This window comes from Lolium perenne, chromosome 6 (assembly GCF_019359855.2).
Source record: "Lolium perenne isolate Kyuss_39 chromosome 6, Kyuss_2.0, whole genome shotgun sequence".
Classification (NCBI taxonomy): Eukaryota; Viridiplantae; Streptophyta; class Magnoliopsida; order Poales; family Poaceae; genus Lolium; species Lolium perenne.
In genome coordinates this window covers 3,143,712-3,167,164 of record NC_067249.2, presented here as the reverse complement: position 1 = coordinate 3,167,164, position 23,453 = coordinate 3,143,712, and the positions used below count along the sequence as shown (strand labels likewise).

The 23,453-nt window shown below is 46.0% G+C and overlaps 1 protein-coding gene across 1 annotated transcript; it reads left to right on the top strand.

Annotated features, from left to right (window-relative positions):
• Window positions 1-4,938: 4,938 nt before the first annotated feature.
• On the top strand, window positions 4,939-22,955 carry LOC139832049 (uncharacterized). The gene is made up of 5 exons (XM_071821457.1): window positions 4,939-5,138; window positions 5,267-6,341; window positions 6,426-6,973; window positions 21,459-22,207; window positions 22,331-22,955. The coding sequence occupies exons 2-5, from the start codon at window positions 5,267-5,269 to the stop codon at window positions 22,953-22,955; spliced, it is 2,997 nt and encodes a 998-aa protein (XP_071677558.1). The 5' UTR covers window positions 4,939-5,138.
• Window positions 22,956-23,453: the final 498 nt, after the last annotated feature.

The window sequence follows — 23,453 nt, the reverse complement described above, 5'->3', positions numbered from 1 at the left end:
CCTTCATAGAGGAAGGTGAGAAGGCAGCCGGCCTCAAGATTGTGGGCGCGGGCGAACTTGTCCCACCCAGTGTGCAGGTACATCTTACCCTGCCCGTCGAACAAGACCTCGACAGGCCACCGGTAGAAGCCGCATCTGGCCTCCCGCAGCTGCAACTAATCTGGTTCAGTGTCGTCAACAAACTCGATGAACTTGTCCGGCATACGCTTGATGCCGAGTGGGTCCTCATCGATGAAGAGGATGGACTCGAAGCACCTCGCCTCCTCCGAAGACGACGACAGCGCATGCGACAGCGAGCGGCAGGGTGATGCTGCTCCAGCACAGCGGCCCCGGCCGCGGCGACCGCGCCCGCGGCCTCAACCCCCTCACCGGCCACCTGGACCAGCCATGGATCCCCTCGCGTGCTTGTGGGGAATGGCGCTACGGTGGAGGTTGTGCTGCGGCTAGGGCTTGTGTGGAGGAGATGAGATGAGGCAGCCGAGCGCGCGCCCCTCTTTATATACGCCAGACGTAGCCGAGGGGCGCGGCACGCGTGGCAGCGCCTTTAACGTCGTTGGCTGAGGTGGACAGTGGCCGCTCGGCAGGCGAGGCATCGCCATTAACATGGCGTAGACTACCGAAGCGACGCCTCGTCGCCAGTACTGGCACCGCTGAGAAGACATATCGAGCCAGGGTCGCTGCTAGGAGGGCCCGACGAAACGTCTGCCCAGACGCGAGCGGTCACGCGGCACGTCCGCGGAGACGCATCCGTGGCGCATATTTGTGCCGCGTTTGCTCTCCGTGGACAACCCGGTCACTATGTGTCGGGCTGCCGGGCCTGGTTACAGACGTATTTTTCGACCGTGCGGTCGCACCGTTTGCGTCGCCCATGATGCCCTTATAACCATCCCTTTGACAAAAGAATAAAAGCCAAGTCTCTTCTGGATCTCGATTAGTATCTTAAGGAAAGAGAGCATGAATATAGGCAAACTCATTAGAACCGAATTAATGAGAATAAGCATGTCCTCGTAAGACAACATCTACTGGTATTCTACTGGTTTGGACTCGCCATTTTTAATTTTACGAAGTGGATTGGTATTCCTAGATATCTAAAAGGGAGCGTCCATGTGTCGCATCCAAACACAATTCTATACTCTTTCTCAATCTCATTTTATTTCCCAAAGCAAAATATCTCGCTTTTTTGAAAATTATTTTTTGAACCTGATAGGTCTTTAAAAATACATAGAACTAAATCATGTTCCATAAAAAATAGTGTCATCCGTATATTGTAAAATGGATACCGTGCCATCAACTAAATGAGGTATAAGTCCACTCACTTGACCATTCTCCTTTGCTCTAGCAATTAGGATAGCCAACATGTCTAGAACTATATTAAAAAGAATAGAAGATAGGGTATCTCCCTGAGTTTGAAAATAGTGACCTATGTCATTATTAACTCTAGTTCCCACACTCCCTTTCTCAATGAACCTTTGAATTCAGTCACACCATTTAGGGTCAAACCCGTGCATCATCATATAATCAAGATCTTGAACGTGAAAAAAACATGCATGTATGTTAGCTCAGTTCAAGTAGGGCATGCATCCCTACAGGAATAGCATACAAGTAACCATTTGTACATGTACCATGCATGTACGACGGAGCTACTACGTAAGTGATAAAACACACTGTTTATGCCATGGATGGATCATGGATGATGAGGAAGACAACAATGAGTAGTGGGAAGGGGTCAAACCTAGGCAAGAAAAGCAGAGAAAGCAAATGATGGGTACTTTTTCACACGATATTATGTGAGGGTGAAAAGATCAAAAGCCCGGCTAAGTGATAAAAGAAAGAGGCCATCCTGCCTTTTCTTCATCATGAGAGCTTTTATTTAGATACTGCTGTGCCTAGCTTGTTTCAGCTTTAAAGGTAGTGTGTGTGTAGATGCAGATGCAGTTTGGGACCTCTACCATCTGTCTCAGTCTGACATTGACCCAACCACAGGCTGTACACACTGCCTGCACTGCAGTGAGCAGGGACGGGAGCACCATTCCAATTATATGAGAATGATGACCATATGATGGACTGACTGATCATATCATGGGAATGCATGGCATGAATGAGCTATCGATGGGAGAGCTGACCCCTATATATCTATATCTATTTCTGCACTTTCTCCCCCTGAATCTCAGCTGGCTGGGCTGGTTGCACGGAGAACCATGCATAGGACATGACAGTAAACTCTACTACGAGTGTAGTTGTGTGTGGACAGAGAGAGCCCACAGCACAGCAGCCTGCGTTCGTGTGTGGTACTCAGCACTCACTCGTCAGTTATCACTGAGCTGAGAGAAATAAAGGCATGAACAGTATCGGTACCAGTGTGTGCATTGTTGAAAAGTGAGGAGTGGTACCTCCCTCTCTCTCTCCCTCTGATCCTTGATTTCTTCGCCAGCCTGAATCCCTGACAGCAGCCATGGAGCAATGTGTGTGCTGTACTGACTTTTTCTTGCCTGCGGACGGTGTATAAGAACAAACAACTCTGCTGCGCGCGTCTTCAAATGGCATATCCATATCTCTTCAGATGGTTAATTCCCTAGGAAAAAAACCATCCAACACTTGTTAATACCAATGACCTCCTAATTAGTACTGTAAACTACTAGACCTGCTTATATACTGCTATACTATCTCCCTGCAATGCGCGATCGGCTGATTACTAGAGATAATTAGTATGCAAGATAAGATGGCAGTTCAATCTAGATTGGCTAGGATATATGCGATATATTCCTAGGATCTAGGAGTATATACGATACTCCAGCGTAGCTTTTACAAAATAACCTGAACGCAGAACTGTACACACGACAGGGCCCTGACAGACGACCACTTTCAGTTTTGTCTTAGCTTAGTTTTGTTGGGATGCATACAATAATACATATACTCAATATCTTGGGAGCAGATCGTGTATATTTATCTTTCTTTAGATTATCAGGATATATCTAGCTTGTCTAGGTTATGCATTGCATGAAGAAAAATTAAGAACTAACGAAAAGGTAAAAAGGAAGAATAAAGAAGTGAAACTGATGGATGGATCGGCGCATATATTTGTGCGTGTGGACGGCCATAAAGCGAATGTCAACTAGCCCCGACATATTGGCCCGGCACAGATGTGTGCATGTATGTAAGGACCAGCTGCTGGACCCAGAAGGCCATGTCTGAACTCTGAAAGTTGAGGTCGAATTAGGACAGAATGATTTGGCACTCCATTGCATATGATTGGACTGGCCTATACACTGAATTTTCAAATTAATTGTAACCTTCTTTGTACTCACTCAACTAGGAACCAGGCAGAGTCAACTAAATTTCATGTCTCCCTTGTCAATAAATAACATGCTTATCTACTTGGCAAGAGCTATCTGAGATTCAGATAAAAAAAAATTTAGATACCAATTACATCCAGCCTCTGCAACAACGCCCCACCCTAGTGGCAGTACGGATGCACACAGCCAAAAAAGAGTAAAGAAAACTAAGAAATAAAAGTCTCGTTACAGCCTTCTAGGCCTAGCAACAGCAATACAACCACCACCGTGACAACACACAGACTCTCCAAAAGCGACGTCTCCAAGATGGGAACAGTGCACCAGCGCCGTTATCGCCCAACCAAAGGTCTTAGGTTTTCACCCTGAAGATAGTACCCACTCTCAAAACAATGCCTCCAACAAGATCATTGCTAGGCACAACCAGTTAAGGTCAGACCTTGGGTTTTCACCCTGAGAGGTAAGACTCTGAACTTCCCATGTGCTGCCGCCCCCACATGCATACCACTGCTGCAGAGCCCGGAACGCCAAGCAGATCCCTTAGCATCACAGAGACTCGAACCTCCTTTAGTTAGTCCACCAATCCGGCCTTCATGATATTCCTTCTTCTGACTTCACCATGGACCAAAAAGTCACCTGATGTCAACACAGAATAAAGCTTCGCGCCGCTCCCTCCGGAACCAAACGGTCGAAATAAAAATATGGGTGCGCGCGACCGAGTACCACCCGATCCAGCAAACTCGAGGCAAAAGATGCACTGTTTCATTCGCCAGCGGAGCTTTCCGGAACTCATCTCTCCAGCCAGATCAAAGCAAACTGACCTCCGGAAGATCTTCATCCTCGCATGCGAGAAACCCGAGGACCGCCACAAAAAACATAGCAAGATCAGCAACCCCATACCGCCAATCCCTCCTGCCGAATCACCAGGGAAGAGGACAGCGGCGCGGATCATGCGTACCACCGTCGAACCGTTACCGGGAGCGGAGGCCGCCACCGCTCCACCGAATCCTCCATGGCTACCGACGGAGAGCCTCAAGCCCCAGCCAAGTACCCCTCTTCGCTCTTACTATCCCTGATGTAGATGAGGAAGGCCTACTCGTTTGACCGCTAGGTCCCTAACATAGCTCAGTGGAATTGCCGCGGTCTAAATGAACCTGGTAGGGGCGCGGCTGTTCGCTCCGTAGCGGATCACTAGTAGAAAAATGGGCATCCATCTAAGCCTTTAGTACCGGTTCCCTTACGAACCGGTACTAAAGGGGGTATTAGTACCGGTTCCATGCGAGGGACATCTATACCGGTTCGTTAAGGCCCTTTTATACCGATTCGTGTTACGAACCGGTATGAAAGGGTTTGGGCCCAGTTTCCAGGCGGAGGTGGGGCCAGGGCTGCACCTTTAGTACCGGTTCATGTAAGGAACCGGTACTAAAGGGTCTGTGCCCTATATCAGCGCGCCGCCGCGCCCGACCCCCTGCATATCTCTCATTTCTCTCATTCTCCTTCTCCTCCTCTCACATTTCCAAATATTTTGCACCTCTCACACTCCAATAATCTTCATTTTTCTCCACCATTTTAACAAGATTAACGGCATACATCTATCCAAGGGTTAGCAATATCATCCTTCCTTTCGGCGTTCCTAATTTAGCTCATTTCTTTGGTAGTTTTAACTCGTACTATTTTTCTAGTGCTAGCAAGGTGTTCGATGAAATGCCTAAGTTAGGGATTTTATTTTTTTTATATGCAATTTGAGCTGAAATTATGGTATGTTTTGTAGGTTTTAATTAGTATCATCCCCGTCCTCACCGCCGTCGATCGCCAGCGTCGTCCCCTAGCCGGCACGGTACCACCTCGGTGAGCCTCTTCTTTTTTATAAAAAAAAATTAGTTTTATGTGATGAACTTGAATATTAATTAAGTTGGTCACTCATATATCCACGATGTTGTGTACTTAATGATTTTTGATATACATATAAAATGCAGATGAGTCGACAATGGATGTACGGTGACCGGTGCCATCCCGAGTTCATTAATGGCATGCATTATTTTCTCAACGTGGCTGAGGCAAACAGGCGGTCGAATGGTTTCATGTATTGTCCATGTAGTTCCTGTAAGAATATGAAGGATTACTCTACCTCAAAGACCCTTCACGTCCACCTGCTGGAGAACGGTTTCATGCCCAGCTATAATTGTTGGACCAAGCACGGAGAAAGAGGGGTTATATTGGAAGACAACGAAGAAGAAGAGGATAGTGACAACTATCCCTTATTCACTGAAGACGGTGATAGTAGAATGGGGGAAGACGAAGCTGAAGAAGAGCCCATTTTCGATGAGCCGATTTTTGATGACCCGGATGACGATTTGGGTCGGGCCATTCTTGATGCGAAGATGAACTGCGGAAATGAAAAGGAGAGGTTGAAGTTGGAGAAAATGTTAGAGGATCACAACAAACTATTGTACCCAAATTGCGAGAATGGTCAGAAAAAGCTGGGTACCACGCTGGAATTGCTGCAGTGGAAGGCAGAGAATGGTACTTCTGACAAGGGATTTGAAAAGTTGCTGAAAATAATAAAGAAGATGCTTCCAGGGGAGAACGTATTGCCCTCTAGTACGTACGAAGCAAAGAAGGTTGTCTGCCCTCTAGGATTAGAGGTGCAGAAGATACATGCATGCATCAATGACTGCATCCTCTACCGCGGGGAGTACGAGAATTTGAATGCATGCCCGGTATGTAGTGCATTGAGGTATAAGATCAGGCGAGATGACCCTGGCGATGTTGAGGGCGAGTCCACCCCCAGGAAGAGGGTTACTGCGAAAGTGATGTCGTATGCTCCTATAATACCACGGTTAAAACGTTTGTTCCAGAACAAAGAGCATGCCAAGTTGTTGCGATGGCACAAAGAGGACCGTAAGAAAGATGTGATGCTGAGACACCCCGCTGACGGGTCGCAGTGGAGAAAAATCGACAGAGAGTTCAAGTCATTTTCAGATGACGCAAGGAACTTAAGATTTGGTCTAAGTACAGATGGCTTTAATCCTTTCGGGGAGCAGAGCTCCAGTCCATAGCACTGGCCAGTGACTCTATGTATCTATAACCTTCCTCCTTGGTTGTGCATGAAGCGGAAGTTCATTATGATGCCAGTGCTCATCCAGGGCCCGAAGCAACCCGGCAACGACATTGATGTGTACCTGAGGCCATTGGTTGAAGAACTTTTAGAGTTGTGGCGTGACGAAGGTGTACCTGTGTGGGATGAGCACGAACAAAAGGAATTTAACCTACGAGCGTTGTTATTTGTAACCATCAATGATTGGCCTGCTCTTGGTAACATTTCAGGGCAGTCAAACAAGGGATACAATGCATGCACACACTGTTTAGGTGAGACTGACAGTAATTATTTGGGAAACAAGAATGTGTACCTGGGGCATCATCGATTTCTTCCAAAACAACATCACGTAAGAAAGAGAGGAAAGCATTTCGGAGGTGAGGCAGATAACCGAACGAAGCCTACCCGCCCTACTGGGGAAGTTATATATGATATGGTCAAGGATTTAAAAGTGATCTTTGGAAAGGGTCCCGGCGGACAATCTATTCCGCATGATGTTGACGGACACGTACCCATTTGGAAGAAGAAGTCGATATTTTGGGAGCTACCCTACTGGAAATTCTTAGAGGTTCACTCTGCAATCGACGTGATGCACGTGGCGAAAAATCTTTGCGTGAACCTGCTGAACTTCTTGGGCGTGTATGGGAAGACAAAAGATACACCGGATGCACGGCAAGACCAGCAAAGTATCCACGAAGGAAACAACCTGAATCCAGAGAAGTATCAAGGTCCTTGTCAACACCCGAATTTTTAAGTCCAGATGCCTACTATGCCATACATCGCAATCCCAGGAAGATTGTTGTTGCGAGACATAACAGTTGATATCATAAGTCATCATTCATTACAAACCATAATCGTCTTACAAAAGGAGATCACATGATCCAATATTACACAAATAGTTGATCTAATGATCAACGAACACATTACATCGCGGAAGCGTAGTAGTAGTGGACTATCTAATTCCACAGGCCAACGCTTGACGTCAGAAGAATTCCTAGTTGTTGTAGACGTCCTGCTGGCCGTCATCTTCATACTGCTGCTCCTCTTCATAGTCTGGCCATTTGAATAGCCAGGGACACAGCCGTGAGTACTTTAAAGTACTCGCAAACTAATATTAGTGTAAGTACTACCAATTTTAGTAAGGGGGCGCTAAGCTCTAGGTTTCTTTGCATAAAGCCAATTTTATTTCATAAGCATTTATTAAAGGACTCTCCATATGCTAACTAACTCACGTGGGAACATTAGTGTCATTCCCACAACTTAGTTGTGATTCAATTCAAGTCACCCTTCAAATCATCAACCCTTTTCAAGACAACCTCTGACAATGGAACAGTATGGCCTTTCCAACCGTCCGTAACCGTGGACACGGCTATTCGAATAGGTTTACACTCTGCAGAGGTTGCACACTTGTGCCACAACATTTGATTTCATCCGTCAGGGATAACCCTGAATAATCGTAACTCAGTACGCGGATCATCAACCATAACCTTTCACTTACATATCCTAGTAGAGGCACCTCTCCCCATGAGCTTGGCCTCCCAGTGAAGACAAACCGTCCGCCTGGGAACTGCACAGGGCTTGGGCCGGACATTCACCTCATTTCACATCAGTTCACTTTTAACGGAGGCAGCCTCGGCATAACCCCTATGATGCTTGTTTAGAGGGAACCCATACTAAGATGCATAAACTTCCAGTTAAGCCCTACCCATAATCAGGTATTGTGGGGGTACTCAAAAATTGGAAAGGTATCGCATCCAAACCAATATCAGTTTTACCAAAAATCACCATCTTCTCTTGGTCATATTCACCTTCAAAAATCATGCAATGGAATGACTCATCATTCCAAGGTTTCAAATTCAAAAACAAGTCACATGTTCCCCACTAGAGTAGTCAATTTTATTTGTTGGCACTGGCAACTAGTCCTGAGGAGTGCTACTTAACTCTTAAACTTCTTAGGCTAAGTTTGATACTCTTGTTCTACTCTATACTTAGACCAAAGTTAACTATAAAAGTAGGCTTTAAATAAACCAAGCAAAAACTTGCAATGTAAATAACTTGGGATGGGAAATATTCAACATAAGGTAAAGTGGAGGGGTGCCTTGCTCAAGAGAGCCTTGCACTTGCAAGAATATTAGCTTGCCTTGGTTGGTGTACTGATCAAAGTGGTCTTCTTCTCCTTGGAAGTAGACCTCCTCCTCCTCTGGGTACTCCTCGGTACTAGCGTCTAAAATACGAATACGGAGTATACAATCATCATACCAAACTTAGGTACTAGACTAAGCACACACATGAATCACACAACTTATGCTAGCATCACACATTACTATTATGTGGGTGGATTTGTTTTCTTATTTAGGAAAAATAATTTCCTCTCATACTAATTTAGGTGTTACTTTAAAGTCCTTAGAGAAATAATTTCCTCTCATTATCTTATTAAGATTTAATTTCTTTCATGAATAATATATGACCTAGGTTGACCAAAGTCAACCTCTTCATACTTATCATTTAAGAAAATGATTTAAATGAGGTGGAGCACCTCATGCAATTTAATCCTAACATGGTGATGATTTAATATCATCAACAAATCATATGAGACTAAAATGACCAGAGTCTCTATCTCATTTTGAAATGTTCATGACAAGATTTAAATGAGAGAGAAACTCCCATGTGATTTTTAAATAGTTTTGGACAATATCTTTGACTAGAAATAGCCATATAGTCCTTTAATTAAACTAGGCCATGATCATACAAACAACTATGCTATATTTTTACATAAACAATTAGACAATATGAAATTTGATTTTTGAGAGTTGGAATCAACTCAAAATCACTTATGGTTGATTTTTAATAATTGTTTGAAATCTGAAAAGTCCCTGCCTTGTTATTTTTATCACATTAATTCTACAAACAAGTTTGAGGTGAGACCAGTGGGGTTGGATAGGGCTTTTCACAAGCTTTCCATCAATACCAAAATCATCAAATTTGGTTGGGTAGATTTGATTCTATTTAAAATTGAAAAAGGAACCAGTAATCAATTTTGGAAATAACTGCAAACTCGAATTTGAATTAAATGGGCTGGCGGGAAAAGAGATGGGCCGGCCCAGCTTCGCGTCTGGCACGAGTGGGCCGCCTGACAGGCGGGCTCCACTGGTCAGCGCGATTAACTCACCGAAACGGTATGCTGTTCGCGGGTCGTTGGATCAGGCGCGGATCGGACGGTCGAGCGTCGTCGTCGTCGTCGACGAGAGGCGAGCGCTGGCACGGCGGAGGTAGGGGGTTGGCGAGCTCGTCGGAGCTCCGGCGATCGTCGGAGGTGTGCGCAGGGACGTTGTCGTTGATGAGGAAGCGTCTGGTAGCAGTGGCGTCGTCGGGGGCGGCCTCCTTCTCCGGCGATTGCTGGCGACGGTGAGCGGCGGTGATCTTGCGATTGGTGGCCTCCGGTGGGTAATCGAGCGAGGTAAGGTGGCGATGAGAGTCAGGGTGAGGAGAGGAAGCTGTGGGCGTGCTCAATTTGTGAAGGGGAGTGCCCTTTATATAGCGGAGGGAGGTGGCCGTGGCGCTCGGCTAGGGTCGCCGTCGTCGTCGTCGTTCCAGGGCGGCGAAGAGGCAAGGAATGGGCGCGTCTGGTTGCTGGTGTCCTGGCGAGGCTGACGTGTGTGATGGCGGTGAAGACGAGGCTCGGACGAGACGGTGAGGTTGACGAGAGCTCGCAGGCCGTGGCGGACGGTCGTCGACGCAGTCGTCACCTGTGGCGTTCCCGCAGGCAAGTGGCCATGTCCAGGAGGTGCAGGGTGGCGTCGTGCGTCGACTGGCGCAGAGATTGTGTGCGGAGGTGACGCGAGGGCTCTTGGCGGCTGACGCCCTGGGCGTGCCAGGGTTCGTGCCATGCGCGCACTGGCGCATGCATGGGCGTGCCTGGGCGCCTCTGGCCACGGCGATTTCTGCCCGTTGCGGTGCGATTCTTCGTCGTGGCTTGGTCTGGTCATGCTCAGGAGAGGGAGAGGGAGTGGTGTGACATGGCAGGGCAGGCTGGAGTGGAGAGGTGAGGGTGATGGCACGAGCTGGCCATGCCATGCCACGGCATGGTCATGCTCTGGTCAAATGAGCAAGCTCCAGTGCTTGGCAAGTGGTGGAAACGGTGCAGGGTGGTGAGAGGGTGCTCCAAGTATGCAGAGAAGGGTCAGGGTAGACTTGGTCTCCTCACATTTTCAGCATGGGCACAATTAGATACCCTGCATAACAAGTGTTTGATGAAATGCCCGCAAGAAACTTATTTTTGAATTTTTGCAAATCTTTTTGGTGGGTTGTAATCATATATTATTTGAAGTATATATCTGGTGGTGGTGGTCAAAATGAAGTTGAAATGCAAAATCACATTTTGCATAAGATCTTGAATTTGTTTCAAAGTCTCCACTTGGCTTGCTTTTCATTTGAAAATGAGAAAGAGTTTGGGGTGATGGTTTTGGGCAAAGTTGTTTTCCTTAAGGTTGTCTTGGATGAGGTGCAAAGACTTGGCCAAGTGTAGAAGTGAAATCTCAAAAACCAGGGGCTCAAAGTGGGTATCATGCTGAAATTGGCACAGGTGACCATAATCACATGTGAGCTCAAATTTGATTTGATTTGGGTTTCTTTGATTCCCAAAGTGTTAATAAGTGTTTAGTATCCATTTACAACCAATGGTGCAAACCAAAATGGTCGAGGTTAAAGATTTGTAAAAATGGCATAGGCCATATGGGTGTGTTGAGTTGATTTTTATAATTTCTTTTCTCATTTCTTTTCCTTTGGATTTGGATGATCATGAGATCATGGTTAGGGTTTTTAGAGTAAGTGTAAACACATAAACAAGCATCATGGCAAAATGCACACTCAAATAATTAACAAGGTGATCTATATGCATAGCACTATATGATGATACAAAGTTTTTGTTGGTTCTCAAATTTGGTATTTTGGGAAACTCTCTCTTTATCTCTTTATTGAAAAGTTGGGATGTTACAAACCCTTCCCCCTTACAAAAGATCTCATCCCGAGATCTAAAGAAAACTAGGTACTAAAGAGATCTGGGTATTCCTCCTTCATATCTTCTTCGCGCTCCCAAGTGGCTTCTTCTTCAGTGTGATTGCTCCATTGAATTTTTAGGAACTTGATACTCCTAGTGCGGGTGGTCCTGAAAGCTTCATCAAGTATGCGGATAGGCACTTCACGGTATGTCAGGTCCTTGTTGATATCAATAGCTCTGTGGTCGATGTTCTTGAACACTTCGGTCTTCTCCGGCACTTCTAGGCACTTCCGAAGTAGTGAGATGTGAAACACATTGTGCACCGCGGACATTTCTTCCGGTAGTTCAAGCTGATATGAAACTTCTCCTCGGCGACTCAGAACTTTGAAAGGTCCAACATATCTGGGGGCGAGCTTTCCTCTGAGTTGGAACCTCTGCATTCCTTTGAGGGGTGAGACTTTGAGATACACAAAATCTCCGATTTCGAATGTCATCTCTCGGCGTCTCTTGTCGGTGTAGCTCTTCTGTCTTGACTGGGCGGTCTTGAGGTATTCACGGATCTTGTGCACCTTCTCTTCGGCTTTGCGGAGAATATCGGGGCCGAAGACTTGACTATCTCCGACTTCTGACCAGTTCAAAGGGGTACGACACTTTCTTCCGTACAGGGCTTCAAAGGGGGCCATCTGTAAGCTGGCTTGATAACTGTTGTTGTAGGAGAATTCTGCATAAGGTAGGCAGTCTTCCCATTTGGATCCATACTCTAGCACACAGGCTCTCAACATATCTTCCAGTATCTGGTTGACTCTCTCGGTCTGTCCGTCAGTCTGCGGATGATAAGCTGTGCTGAAATTCAGACGGGTTCCTAGTCCTTCATGCACTTTTTGCCAGAATCTTGAGGTGAATTGGGATCCTCTATCTGACACAATGGACTTTGGGGTTCCATGCAGGGTTACTATTCTGGAGATATATAACTCAGCTAACTTTGGGCCTTGATAGGTGGTCTTGACAGGGATAAAATGGGCTACCTTGGTTAATCTATCTACCACTACCCAAATTGAATCATTTCCTTTGCTTGATTTGGGCAAACCAGTGATAAAGTCAATTCCTACTGAATCCCACTTCCATTCTGGAATCTGCAGTGGTTGCAGCAATCCTGCGGGTCGTTGGTGTTTTGCCTTGACTCTCTGACAGATATCACACTTGGCAATGTAGCTTCCAATCTCTCGCTTCATTCCATGCCACCAGAATTGTTCTTTCAAATCTTGATACATCTTGGTTCCACCGGGATGAATGGAATATAGGGTGTCGTGAGCTTCCTTCAGAATGACTTGCTTCAACTCTGAATCTGATGGTAGACACAGGCGTCCGTTGTACCAAAGAACTCCTTCTTCATCAATGGTGAATCCCGGTGCTTTTCCTGCAGCTATCTGACTCTTGATTCCGTCAATGCTGGCATTTCCCTTCTGGGCTTCCTTTATCTGACTCATCAAGGTGGGTTGGAGCTTAATGCTGGCTAAGAATCCTTCGCTCACTAGCTCTAGTCTGAACTGTTGAAACTCTTGATACAGGCTGGGTTGTTCTATTGCTATCATGGAGTTCAACTGACACGGCAGTCTACTTAGGGCGTCCGCTACCACATTGGCCTTGCCGGGGTGGTAGTGAATTTCCATGTCGTAATCCTTGATCAATTCTATCCATCTGCGCTATCTCATATTCAGCTCTTTCTGGGTGAAAATATACTTCAAGCTCTTGTGATCTGAATATATCTCGCATCGATTTTCCATGAGGTAATGACGCCAAACTTTCAGGGCTAAAACTACGGCTGCAAGCTCTAAGTCATGGGTTGGGTAATTCTGTTCATGTTGCTTCAGTTGTCTTGACAGGTATGATATTACTTTGCCTTCTTGCATAAGCACACATCCAAGACCAATCTTGGAGGCGTCGCAGTACACATCAAAGGGCTTGGTGATGTCCGGCATGATTAATATTGGGGCTGAGGTCAATCTGCTCTTGAGTTGTTGGAAACTCTCTTCACATTTATCCGTCCATTCAAACTTCTTGTCCTTCTTTAACAGTTGGGTCATTGGTCTAGCTATGCTTGAAAATCCTTCAACAAACCTGCGGTAATATCCGGCTAATCCAAGAAAAGCGCGGACCTCGGTTTGGGTGGTTGGGGCTTGCCATTCGGTAACGGTCTTGATCTTAGCGGGATCTACCGCAATACCTCCTGCAGACAAGATATGTCCCAGGAATCCTACTTCCTTCAACCAAAACTCACATTTGCTGAACTTGGCATACAACTGATGCTGTCTAAGGGTTTCTAGGATAATCTCTAAATGTTGCTCATGTTCTTCTTCGGATTTGGAGTAGATAAGAATGTCGTCGATGAAGACAACGACAAACTTATCCAAAAAGTCCATAAAGATCTTATTCATGAGATTCATGAAATAAGCAGGGGCATTGGTCAATCCAAATGACATGACATTGTACTCGTACAATCCATATCGGGTGGTAAAGGCATTCTTAGGAATATCTGTGGCACGGATCTTCAGTTGGTGATAACCAGTCCTAAGATCAATCTTAGAGAACACTTTGGCACCGGCCAGCTGGTCAAACAGGTCTTCTATCTTTGGCAGGGGGTACTTGTTCTTGATGGTGACATCGTTAAGCTTACGGTAATCAGTACATAAACGAGTGGCACCGTCCTTCTTATCCACAAACAACACTGGGGATCTCCAGGGCGAGGCACTTGGTTGGATCAAACCTTTGGCTAGCATATCATCCAGTTGCTTCTTCAGTTCGACTAACTCTGCGGGGTTCATGCTATAGGCTCTCTGGGCTATCGGTCCGGTTCCAGGGATTAACTCAATGATAAACTCGATATCCCGATCTGGGGGCATACCAGGAAAATCATCAGGAAACACATCAGGGTATCGACAGACGACCCTGATCTGATCCAAGGTTGGCTGGGCTATACTCTGGTTGCAGGTAAACTTTCTGGGCAGCCTTTCAGATACATGCTCTACTAATATTCCGGTGCTACTAGTCATGGTGATGGCCTTCTTGGCACAATCAATTAATCCATGATGTTTCGACATCCAATCCATACCCAGTACTACTTCCAAACCTTTTGTTCCCAGAACAATCAAATTTGCATAAAAATCTACTTCATGCATTCTGATAGGCACATCTTTGCAAATTTTTCTAGCTTTTGTAGTCGAACCAGGTATTTGGACTATCATGACATGCTTCAAACTGATTGGTTGAATTTTACTTGTGCATGCAAAGTCTTCAGTGACAAATGAATGTGATGCCCCGGAATCAAACAACACTCGTGCAGGTACTAAATTAACAGAAAACATACCCAGCACAATATCTGGTGCTTCCTGGGCTTCTTCGGCATTCATGTGAAAGAGGCGGCCGTTACGGTTGTTGGGGTTGTTGGGGGTGAACTTCTTGCCGGTGGAGACACGGCGTTGCTGCTGAGCAGGTGCAGCGGCGTTGGCGGCATTCTTGGCTAACCTTTTGGGGCACTCATTGGAGTAGTGTCCCACGACTCCACACTCGTAACAAGTGATGGTGGACTTGTCCTTGGGGGTGACGGGGATGGCGTTGCTCCCAGTCCTCGGAGCGGTGTTGGTGTTGCTGTTGTTGTTGGGGGCTCTTGGCGGAGCGCGGTTGAAGTTGTTGTTGTTGTGGTAGTTGCTGTTGTTGTTGTGGTGGCCTCCTGGCCTGGGGTTTCCTCCACTCCGGTTCTGAAAACCCGGACGTGACATCGGTGCATTGGGCTTGTGGTTCCTGGGGGTGAAACCTCCGCTTGAGCTGGGGCGATACTTCTGAGTGTTGCTGGGCCCACTTTGGTGCATCATGCGGCGTTTGCGGTTCTCGTTGGCTTGGTGAAGTTTGCCTTCCATCTGGATGGCGGAATCCACCAGGGCTTCAACGTCGGCGAAGGGGATATTGACCAAGACTGTCTGCATTTCATCATGCAGACCATTCAGGAATCTCTCCTTTCTCTTTTCTGTGGTGTCGGTTTCATCGGGGGCGTACCTTGACAGGGTGAGGAACCTGTCGCGGTATTCTACCACCGTCATCCGGCCTTGCTTCAATTCACGGAATTCATCCCTCATCTTCTTTATCAGACCCGGGGGCACATGGTACTTGCTGAACTTGAGCTTGAAATCTGCCCAAGTCATGAATTGTCCCGCGTTCATGGCACGGGTGCTTGTCCACCAAGCTCTTGCTGGTCCTGCTAAGTAGTGCGTGGCAAACAGCACTTTCTCATTGTCCTCAACTCCAGCTACTTCTAGATTGTTTTCCATAGTCTGGAGCCAATCATCGGCATCCAGGGGTTCTTCAGTTTTGCTGAAAACAGGGGGATTAGTGTTTTGAAAGTTCTTGAGTTTTGATCCTGGGTGATCATGGTTTCCATGGCCTTGATTGTTCTGAGCTAGCTGTTGTAGTGTAGCAAGATTGGCCTGTCTTTCGGCTCTTTCAGCTTCTCTATCAGCCATCAAAGTCTGCAGCAGTTGCATCATGGCATCTTGACTTGCGCTGCGAGTTGGAGGGGCCATCTGAACATGGAAATAGATCATGAGATGAGAGGGAAATTTCTATGGCTTATTTTGAGTCGGTTCAAAAATTTAAATCTTGAATTCTTTGGATGGTAAACACAAACACACATTCATTCATTCAAACATCACATATTACAAGCTAACACCTCCATGGTTTTAAGAACCATTTACTCGCGCTACGATACAAAGGACGGGATACAAACTCACACCTACTCAAGTGATCAAGTGCAACTACTCATCATCCACATTGATCGGGATAAAGTCATCTTCTCCGGCCTCCAGGAACTCGTAGTCCTCCTCCTCGGTGTTCTCATCCTCCTCGAAGTCATCATCATCACTCAGGAAGGCTTCTCCTCCCTGAAGGTCTTCACCGTCTTCTTCCATCTCATTCAGCTGGTCCTCTTGGGCCTTGACAGTGGCCTCCAAGGATGCTATCCTGGCGCGAAGGCGCGTGATGGTAGCGTTCTTCTTGGCACGCTGCAGGCGGAGGGTCTTGCGGTCCTTGGCAAGCATCTTGATTGCATCGGCATGATTTGCCAGTGCAAGGTGAGTCTGGTTGGCATAGGCGCGGGCGTTGTCCAGATCCTGCTGAGTGTGGTACAGCATGAAGTCCAGATGATCCACATGGTGCCTCAGCTCGGGGTGTAACGGCAGGTCCATGGGTTCTCCGGCGGAGTTACGCCTTGCGAGATGCGCAAAGCGTTCTTCTTGGAGGGCTGCCACGTTTTGTCCGCACAAACGGGCAAGTGCTTCCTGAAGAGCACGTGCGAGTCCGTCCAGCCAGTTGCTTTCCCTGAAGGTGAAGAGGATCCTCTCAGAGGTAGGAGATTCCATCTTGCCCCTCAGATCAGCGGTGATAACCCACTGAAGCTCCCCTCCGGGCTGGTCGTTGACTTCGACTCCGTGGAACTCTGGGTGCGGGCGTCCAAGAAAGTCAGACAGGGCATTCAGGTCCTTCTCGAAGATCAGGTCACCGTCATTGCCCAGCTGGTAAAACTTGGTGTTGGTTGGCTCCATCTGAAAGCGAAATGGATGAGTAAGTTAGAGATGTGTAAGTGTATCAAAATTTTATGTAGAATTGCAAGGTGAAGCATGAATTTCCTCTTTTGATAAAAGTCTTCAGGGTAAGAGAGTGAATAAGTTTTTCGTAAATATCTACTTCATTTGTTTTTGAAACTAAGTTTTCAGACGTCCATTCTAACTAGGGTCTCCTAAGGTCAAACAATGGCTCTGATACCTACTTGTCAACACCCGAATTTTTAAGTCCAGATGCCTACTATGCCATACATCGCAATCCCAGGAAGATTGTTGTTGCGAGACATAACAGTTGATATCATAAGTCATCATTCATTACAAACCATAATCGTCTTACAAAAGGAGATCACATGATCCAATATTACACAAATAGTTGATCTAATGATCAACGAACACATTACATCGCGGAAGCGTAGTAGTAGTGGACTATCTAATTCCACAGGCCAACGCTTGACGTCAGAAGAATTCCTAGTTGTTGTAGACGTCCTGCTGGCCGTCATCTTCATACTGCTGCTCCTCTTCATAGTCTGGCCATTTGAATAGCCAGGGACACAGCCGTGAGTACTTTAAAGTACTCGCAAACTAATATTAGTGTAAGTACTACCAATTTTAGTAAGGGGGCGCTAAGCTCTAGGTTTCTTTGCATAAAGCCAATTTTATTTCATAAGCATTTATTAAAGGACTCTCCATATGCTAACTAACTCACGTGGGAACATTAGTGTCATTCCCACAACTTAGTTGTGATTCAATTCAAGTCACCCTTCAAATCATCAACCCTTTTCAAGACAACCTCTGACAATGGAACAGTATGGCCTTTCCAACCGTCCGTAACCGTGGACACGGCTATTCGAATAGGTTTACACTCTGCAGAGGTTGCACACTTGTGCCACAACATTTGATTTCATCCGTCAGGGATAACCCTGAATAATCGTAACTCAGTACGCGGATCATCAACCATAACCTTTCACCTACATATCCTAGTAGAGGCACCTCTCCCCATGAGCTTGGCCTCCCAGTGAAGACAAACCGTCCGCCTGGGAACTGCACAGGGCTTGGGCCGGACATTCACCTCATTTCACATCAGTTCACTTTTAACGGAGGCAGCCTCGGCATAACCCCTATGATGCTTGTTTAGAGGGAACCCATACTAAGATGCATAAACTTCCAGTTAAGCCCTACCCATAATCAGGTATTGTGGGGGTACTCAAAAATTGGAAAGGTATCGCATCCAAACCAATATCAGTTTTACCAAAAATCACCATCTTCTCTTGGTCATATTCACCTTCAAAAATCATGCAATGGAATGACTCATCATTCCAAGGTTTCAAATTCAAAAACAAGTCACATGTTCCCCACTAGAGTAGTCAATTTTATTTGTTGGCACTGGCAACTAGTCCTGAGGAGTGCTACTTAACTCTTAAACTTCTTAGGCTAAGTTTGATACTCTTGTTCTACTCTATACTTAGACCAAAGTTAACTATAAAAGTAGGCTTTAAATAAACCAAGCAAAAACTTGCAATGTAAATAACTTGGGATGGGAAATATTCAACATAAGGTAAAGTGGAGGGGTGCCTTGCTCAAGAGAGCCTTGCACTTGCAAGAATATTAGCTTGCCTTGGTTGGTGTACTGATCAAAGTGGTCTTCTTCTCCTTGGAAGTAGACCTCCTCCTCCTCTGGGTACTCCTCGGTACTAGCGTCTAAAATACGAATACGGAGTATACAATCATCATACCAAACTTAGGTACTAGACTAAGCACACACATGAATCACACAACTTATGCTAGCATCACACATTACTATTATGTGGGTGGATTTGTTTTCTTATTTAGGAAAAATAATTTCCTCTCATACTAATTTAGGTGTTACTTTAAAGTCCTTAGAGAAATAATTTCCTCTCATTATCTTATTAAGATTTAATTTCTTTCATGAATAATATATGACCTAGGTTGACCAAAGTCAACCTCTTCATACTTATCATTTAAGAAAATGATTTAAATGAGGTGGAGCACCTCATGCAATTTAATCCTAACATGGTGATGATTTAATATCATCAACAAATCATATGAGACTAAAATGACCAGAGTCTCTATCTCATTTTGAAATGTTCATGACAAGATTTAAATGAGAGAGAAACTCCCATGTGATTTTTAAATAGTTTTGGACAATATCTTTGACTAGAAATAGCCATATAGTCCTTTAATTAAACTAGGCCATGATCATACAAACAACTATGCTATATTTTTACATAAACAATTAGACAATATGAAATTTGATTTTTGAGAGTTGGAATCAACTCAAAATCACTTATGGTTGATTTTTAATAATTGTTTGAAATCTGAAAAGTCCCTGCCTTGTTATTTTTATCACATTAATTCTACAAACAAGTTTGAGGTGAGACCAGTGGGGTTGGATAGGGCTTTTCACAAGCTTTCCATCAATACCAAAATCATCAAATTTGGTTGGGTAGATTTGATTCTATTTAAAATTGAAAAAGGAACCAGTAATCAATTTTGGAAATAACTGCAAACTCGAATTTGAATTAAATGGGCTGGCGGGAAAAGAGATGGGCCGGCCCAGCTTCGCGTCTGGCACGAGTGGGCCGCCTGACAGGCGGGCTCCACTGGTCAGCGCGATTAACTCACCGAAACGGTACGTTGTTCGCGGGTCGTTGGATCAGGCGCGGATCGGACGGTCGAGCGTCATCGTCGTTGTCGACGAGAGGCGAGCGCTGGCACGGCGGAGGTAGGGGGTTGGCGAGCTCGTCGGAGCTCCGGCGATCGTCGGAGGTGTGCGCAGGGACGTTGTCGTTGATGAGGATGCGTCTGGTAGAAGTGGCATCGTCGGGGGCGGCCTCCTTCTCCGGCGATTGCTGGCGACGGTGAGCGGCGGTGATCTTGCGATTGGTGGCCTCCGGTGGCTAATCGAGCGAGGTAAGGTGGCGATGAGAGTCAGGGTGAGGAGAGGAAGCTGTGGGCGTGCTCAATTTGTGAAGGGGAGTGCCCTTTATATAGCGGAGGGAGGTGGCCGTGGCGCTCGGCTAGGGTCGCCGTCATCGTCGTCGTTCCAGGGCGGCGAAGAGGCAAGGAATGGGCGCGTCTGGTTGCTAGTGTCCTGGCGAGGCTGACGTGCGTGATGGCGGTGAAGACGAGGCTCGGACGAGACGGTGAGGTCGACGAGAGCTCGCAGGCCGTGGCGGACGGTCGTCGACGCAGTCGTCACCTGTGGCGTTCCCGCGGGCAAGTGGCCATGTCCAGGAGGTGCAGGGTGGCATCGTGCGTCGACTGGCGTAGAGATTGTGTGCGGAGGTGACGCGAGGGCTCCGGGCGGCTGACGCCCTGGGCGTGCCAGGGTTCGTGCCATGCGCGCACTGGCGCATGCATGGGCGTGCCTGGGCGCCTCTGGCCACGGCGATTTCTGCCCGTTGCGGTGCGATTCTTCGTCGTGGCTTGGTCTGGTCATGCTCAGGAGAGGGAGAGGGAGTGGTGTGACATGGCAGGGCAGGCTGGAGTGGAGAGGTGAGGGTGATGGCACGAGCTGGCCATGCCATGCCACGGCATGGTCATGCTCTGGTCAAATGAGCAAGCTCCAGTGCTTGGCAAGTGGTGGAAACGGTGCAGGGTGGTGAGAGGGTGCTCCAAGTATGCAGAGAAGGGTCAGGGTAGACTTGGTCTCCTCACATTTTCAGCATGGGCACAATTAGATACCCTGCATAACAAGTGTTTGATGAAATGCCCGCAAGAAACTTATTTTTGAATTTTTGCAAATCTTTTTGGTGGGTTGTAATCATATATTATTTGAAGTATATTGGTGGTGGTGGTGGTCAAAATGAAGTTGAAATGCAAAATCACATTTTGCATAAGATCTTGAATTTGTTTCAAAGTCTCCACTTGGCTTGCTTTTCATTTGAAAATGAGAAAAAGTTTGGGGTGATGGTTTTGGGCAAAGTTGTTCTCCTTAAGGTTGTCTTGGATGAGGTGCAAAGAGTTGGCCAAGTGTAGAAGTGAAATCTCAAAAACCAGGGGCTCAAAGTGGGTATCATGCTGAAATTGGCACAAGTGACCATAATCACATGTGAGCTCAAATTTGATTCAAATTTGATTTGATTTGGGTTTCTTTGATTCCCAAAGTGTTAATAATTGTTTAGTATCCATTTACAACCAATGGTGCAAACCAAAATGGTCGAGGTTAAAGATTTGTAAAAATGGCATAGGCCATATGGGTGTGTTGAGTTGATTTTTATAATTTCTTTTCTCTTTTCTTTTCCTTTGGATTTGGATGATCATGAGATCATGGTTAGGGTTTTTAGAGTAAGTGTAAACACATAAACAAGCATCATGGCAAAATGCACACTCAAATAATTAACAAGGTGATCTATATGCATAGCACTATATGATGATACAAAGTTTTTGTTGGTTCTCAAATTTGGTATTTTGGGAAACTCTCTCTTTATCTCATTATTGAAAAGTTGGGATGTTACAGTCCTGCCAGCTACGCTCTTACCAAAGAGGAGAAGGAGATCTTTTTTGAAGTCCTGAGTAGCATCAAGGTCCCGTCTGGCTTCTCGTCGAATATAAAGGGAATAATAAACATGTCAGAGAAAAAGTTTCAAAACCTAAAGTCTCATGACTGCCACGTGATTATGACACAATTACTTCCGGTTGCATTGAGGGGGCTTCTGCCGGAAAATGTTCGAGTACCCATTGTGAAGCTATGTGCGTTCCTCAATGCAATTTCTCAGAAGGTGATCAATCCACTTACTCTACAAAATTTACAGAAGGATGTGGTCCAATGTCTAGTCAGCTTCGAGTTGGTGTTCCCACCATCCTTCTTCAATATTATGACACATATCCTAGTTCACCTGGTCGAAGAGATTGGCGTTCTCGGTCCTGTATTTCTACACAACATGTTCCCCTTTGAGAGATTCATGGGAGTCTTAAAGAAGTACGTTCATAACCATGCTAGGCCAGAAGGAAGCATCTCCAAGGGCTATGGATCAGAGGAGGTCATTGAGTTTTGTGTTGACTTTATTCCTGACCTTAAGCCGATCGGTGTTCCTGAATCGCGCTATGAGGGGATACTGCGTGGAAAAGGCACGCTAGGAAAGAAATCAACAACGTGTATGGATGGACATTCTTTCACTCAAGCACACTACACAGTTCTACATAATTCCATCTTGGTGGCTCCGTACAAAGAGGAACACAAGGATATCTTACGCTCTAAATACCCGGAGCAACGTGAAGATTGGATTGATGGAGAACACATGAAGACTTTCGGCGGTTGGTTGCAAACACGTCTCATGAATGTCACCGATGACGAGCAGCTGTACTTGTTGGCCAAGCAACCATCTTCTACTATATCGACTTTTCAAGGGTACGAGATTAATGGGAACACATTTTACACTTTCGCCCAAGACAAAAAGAGCACCAACCAAAACAGTGGTGTCCGCTTTGATGCAGAAGATGGCAATGGGAACAAGGTCACATATTATGGGTACATAGAGGAGATATGGGAACTTGACTATGGACCTAATTTCAAGGTCCCTTTGTTCCGGTGCAAATGGTTCAACCTGAAAGATGGGGTACAGGTAGACCCGCAGTACGGAATGACTACAGTGGATTTCAAGAATCTAGGGTACGACACCGAACCATTCGTCCTAGCCAGTGAAGTGGCTCAGGTTTTTTATGTGAAGGACATGTCTAGCAAACCGAAAAAAAGAAAAGAAAGGCAAGAGGACACATCATACGATGAGCCAAAGCGGCACATAGTTCTTTCAGGAAAAAGAAACATCGTGGGAGTAGAGGACAAGACAGACATGTCAGAAGATTATAATAAGTTTGACGATATTCCACCCTTCAAGGTAAAAATTGACCCAAGCATCATCTTAAACAATGAAGATTGTCCATGGTTACGTCGCAGTAAGAAGAAAGGGAAACAGACGAAGAAAACTCAGAAGACTGGCTAGATATAGGGATCATAACTTGTGTATCTCAATATGGAAATCACTTTTGTGTAATGATGTTACTGTATGTAAGATATTAACAATGGAGATGGTTGGCTTGTTTTACTAGTTAAGTAGCTTTCACGGGCTTGCAGGGAAATTTTTCCGAGGCGGAACTTCCGAATATGCCATATATAGGGCATGTGCACCAAGGGCATATTCGAGAAGTTCCGCCACGGGAGATTTCCCAACCCTTTCCCCAACATTGTTAGAGGAGATGGAGTCTTTCACGGGCTTGCAGGGAAATTTTTCCGAGGCGGAACTTCCGAAGATGCCATAGGGCGTGTGCACCAAGGGCATATTCGAGAAGTTCCGCCACGGGAGATTTCCCAACCCTTTCCCCAACATTGTTAGAGGAGATGGAGTCTTTCACGGGCTTGCAGGGAAATTTTTCCGAGGCGGAACTTCCGAAGATGCCATAGGGCGTGTGCACCAAGGGCATCTTCGACAAGTTCCGCCACG

What these genes read in the sequence shown, in the direction of transcription:
- LOC139832049 (XM_071821457.1), top strand. Translation starts at nt 5,267, where the DNA reads ATGAGTCGACAATGGATGTACGGTGACCGGTGCCATCCCGAGTTCATT. An exon ending in AGGTTCACTCTGCAATCGAC is followed by an intron (nt 6,974 to 21,458) that starts GTGATGCACGTG and finishes ATTATTGAAAAG; the next exon opens with TTGGGATGTTACAGTCCTGC. An exon ending in GAACACAAGGATATCTTACG is followed by an intron (nt 22,208 to 22,330) that starts CTCTAAATACCC and finishes CTTGTTGGCCAA; the next exon opens with GCAACCATCTTCTACTATAT.